General features: G+C 37.5%; 1 protein-coding gene across 2 annotated transcripts in view; it reads left to right on the top strand.

Moving 5' to 3' along the window:
- Positions 1-2,500, top strand: part of LOC113802229 (DDB1- and CUL4-associated factor 5) — a 31,635-nt gene that overhangs the window by 14,045 nt on the left and 15,090 nt on the right. For both annotated transcript variants that reach the window (XM_070122810.1, XM_070122809.1), the window contains exons 4-5: positions 2,037-2,166; positions 2,365-2,500. The exon at positions 2,365-2,500 is cut by the window's right edge and continues 9 nt beyond it. In XM_070122810.1, coding sequence (XP_069978911.1) covers positions 2,037-2,166; positions 2,365-2,500 — 266 coding nt within the window. The remainder of the gene's footprint in view (positions 1-2,036; positions 2,167-2,364) is intronic.

Below are 2,500 nucleotides of genomic sequence, written 5' to 3'. Positions count from 1 at the left end.
AAATTTACTAGTAGGGCTTCTTAATGATGCAATCAAGGAGATCATTGGTTAAAAAACAGCCAATGATCTCCAAGTGTGTGTCCAGGGTGTCCTTTACCCCAGGACTATCTTTGAACCCAAAATACCATAGGACAGTCACCATCCGTTGTCAGACAAATCCCAGGAGCATTCCTCTGGAATAGTTAGGCAGCCCTGTTGGAAAAGGCCTTGTTGTTGTTGAGGGTGGTGTCAACCTGGAAGACGTGATTCAATTCATCCTCCGAACTGGACACGTCAAACCACAGGTTGATGTCCTCTGCCCTATTCAGTAATCACTCTTTGCCATTCTTCTCAGAGGAGAAGTCAAAGTAGGTGAAAGACCAGAAGGACAGAGTGGCGCAATGGAGTGCACTGAAACGCCTTGGTAGGAGGTGCCTATGATATTGATATCTAGGGTCATCGACCTCAGAGGAGTAGTGTCTTTGAATGCTGACAAAGCAAATATTGTGAAAGGGATTAATGAAGGAGATACAAGTGTCTCTATATATGTAGAAAAATTCCCATGCTTCAACCTGGAAAGAAATATAGAACAAACTAGCCAGTGAAGTAAAAAAAAAACTTGGGTCACATGTTACTTAACATGACTAATCACGTCATAGTGGATGTAATGTGACATTAATTCCCTTTATGATGTCTTGAAAGCAAAAATTGTTACTTTAATTGATGTTACTCCTTCATGGCACCATTTATTGATTTAAATCTTCAGGAGGGCAAAACATTGTAATGTAAAACTTCATGATATCACTTCCTCTGCCTACTTGCCCTACTCTCAATATGTCTATCTGTCTCTGTCTACCTGCCTCTCTGTCTCTATCTATTTATCCATGCCTATCTGCCTGCCTTTTGTCTCTCTATTTGTCTCCGTCTCTCCTCCTCCCTCCTTAGTCTTAGTTTTTGTTTTCATTTTCATTTTGATTTTCTGTCTGTCTTTCTCTCTCTGTCTCTAGATGATTTTTCTACACCCTCCATTCTTATGTGATGTCAAATCCAGGTAGATAGAAGTAATAATAACTTTGTTTCTTTATAAGTCCATTGCTTTGTTTCTTTATATGTAATTTGTGGTTCCGTGTGCAATAAGAAACTGTCTTAGAAATATTTGTGTAGACATAGCAGATCTTACTGAGGTTCATTCATTATGTCTCATGGCCTAAAACAACAGCATCTCACACATGAGGCACCCAGAAACGGTCCATGTTCAGGTCATCCCATTGATTGGATGCCCATCAGTGATGGGTTAATTGAGTTTACACATCTTTGATTTTCAGATATGTCCTTGTTTATTTTGATATATTTATTGCTATTAGTAATTTGATAACATTATAATAAACAATGCCAAAGATAGTAACAACAGTATCAATATTAATAACATTAGATATTTTTCACAAATTAAAGGAATGAGGTAATCAGGTGTAGTCACTAGGGCTTCCTAGTTGACTCCTTGGTGGCTGAACACTTTTGGAGCCATCTGTGTACTACAAAATACACAAAAAGCTATAGTGGACAGTACATAATCTTGTTGCAAATTGATGAAGATAACTCAGATTCCAGAAGGTGAACGGGTTATATTTGATAGATAAGGCAACAATGGTGAAATCAGATTTAGATTTAGATTTCAGTGAGGAGATCAGTGGAAGGCTATATTCAACAAGTTATAGACAGGTTTATCTGGTGATCTACATCTCATTGGTTGTAAAAAGGGATATTGTTGTTTTAACCCTCTAGATATGATGCAGTTGATTGGGGCCAAAATTGTTATTGTCAGAATAAAAAGTACTTGATAGAACTTTTGAGATTTTCTTCTTTGCCAAACAGTATGTATTGTGTCTGCAATTGTTTTTTTCTTTTTTCTTTTCTTTTCTGCAGTTCTTTTCTGCAGTTATTTTTCTGCATAGCTTTCCTTTTTCCCATTCTTTTTGTTGCTGGTACAAATTATTACATTGGCAAATATATGCTACATGATAATTGTCACTCATATCACATTTTCTTATTATTTATAGATCCTGTATGCTTGGCTCGCTACCATGATGCCTTCCATGCTGTACAGTTCCATCCAGTAGAACCTGTGTTTGTAGTTACTGCAAACTCTCGTGAAGGAGTCTCCCTATGGGATGTGCGCAAACCAAGGGTGTAAGTATTACAGATGTTTTATGTTCCTTGTAAAATGTGTGGAAAAGAAGGGGAAGCAGGAGAACAAAAGGAAATGGAAGAAAATTGGCAAGATAAGAAAGAAAAACAGTAATGTATAAGTATACTGTAATGTAGAAGAGAAGGAGGGAGGAATAGGGAGTATGAGAGATACTTCCAAGCTGTTGGTTCTTTTTTCAGACCTGTTTTGAGATATGGAGAAAAAAGATGTGCCCAGTCGTCAATGTGTGCCAGATTTAATAGAACGGGTAACCAGATAATAGCTCTACGTAGAAGGCTACCTCCAGTTCTTTACAATACTCACAGCTCAAAACCA

Source organism: Penaeus vannamei, chromosome 6 (assembly GCF_042767895.1).
Source record: "Penaeus vannamei isolate JL-2024 chromosome 6, ASM4276789v1, whole genome shotgun sequence".
Lineage (NCBI taxonomy): Eukaryota > Metazoa > Arthropoda > Malacostraca > Decapoda > Penaeidae > Penaeus > Penaeus vannamei.
This window is presented reverse-complemented; position numbering and strand designations above follow the sequence as displayed.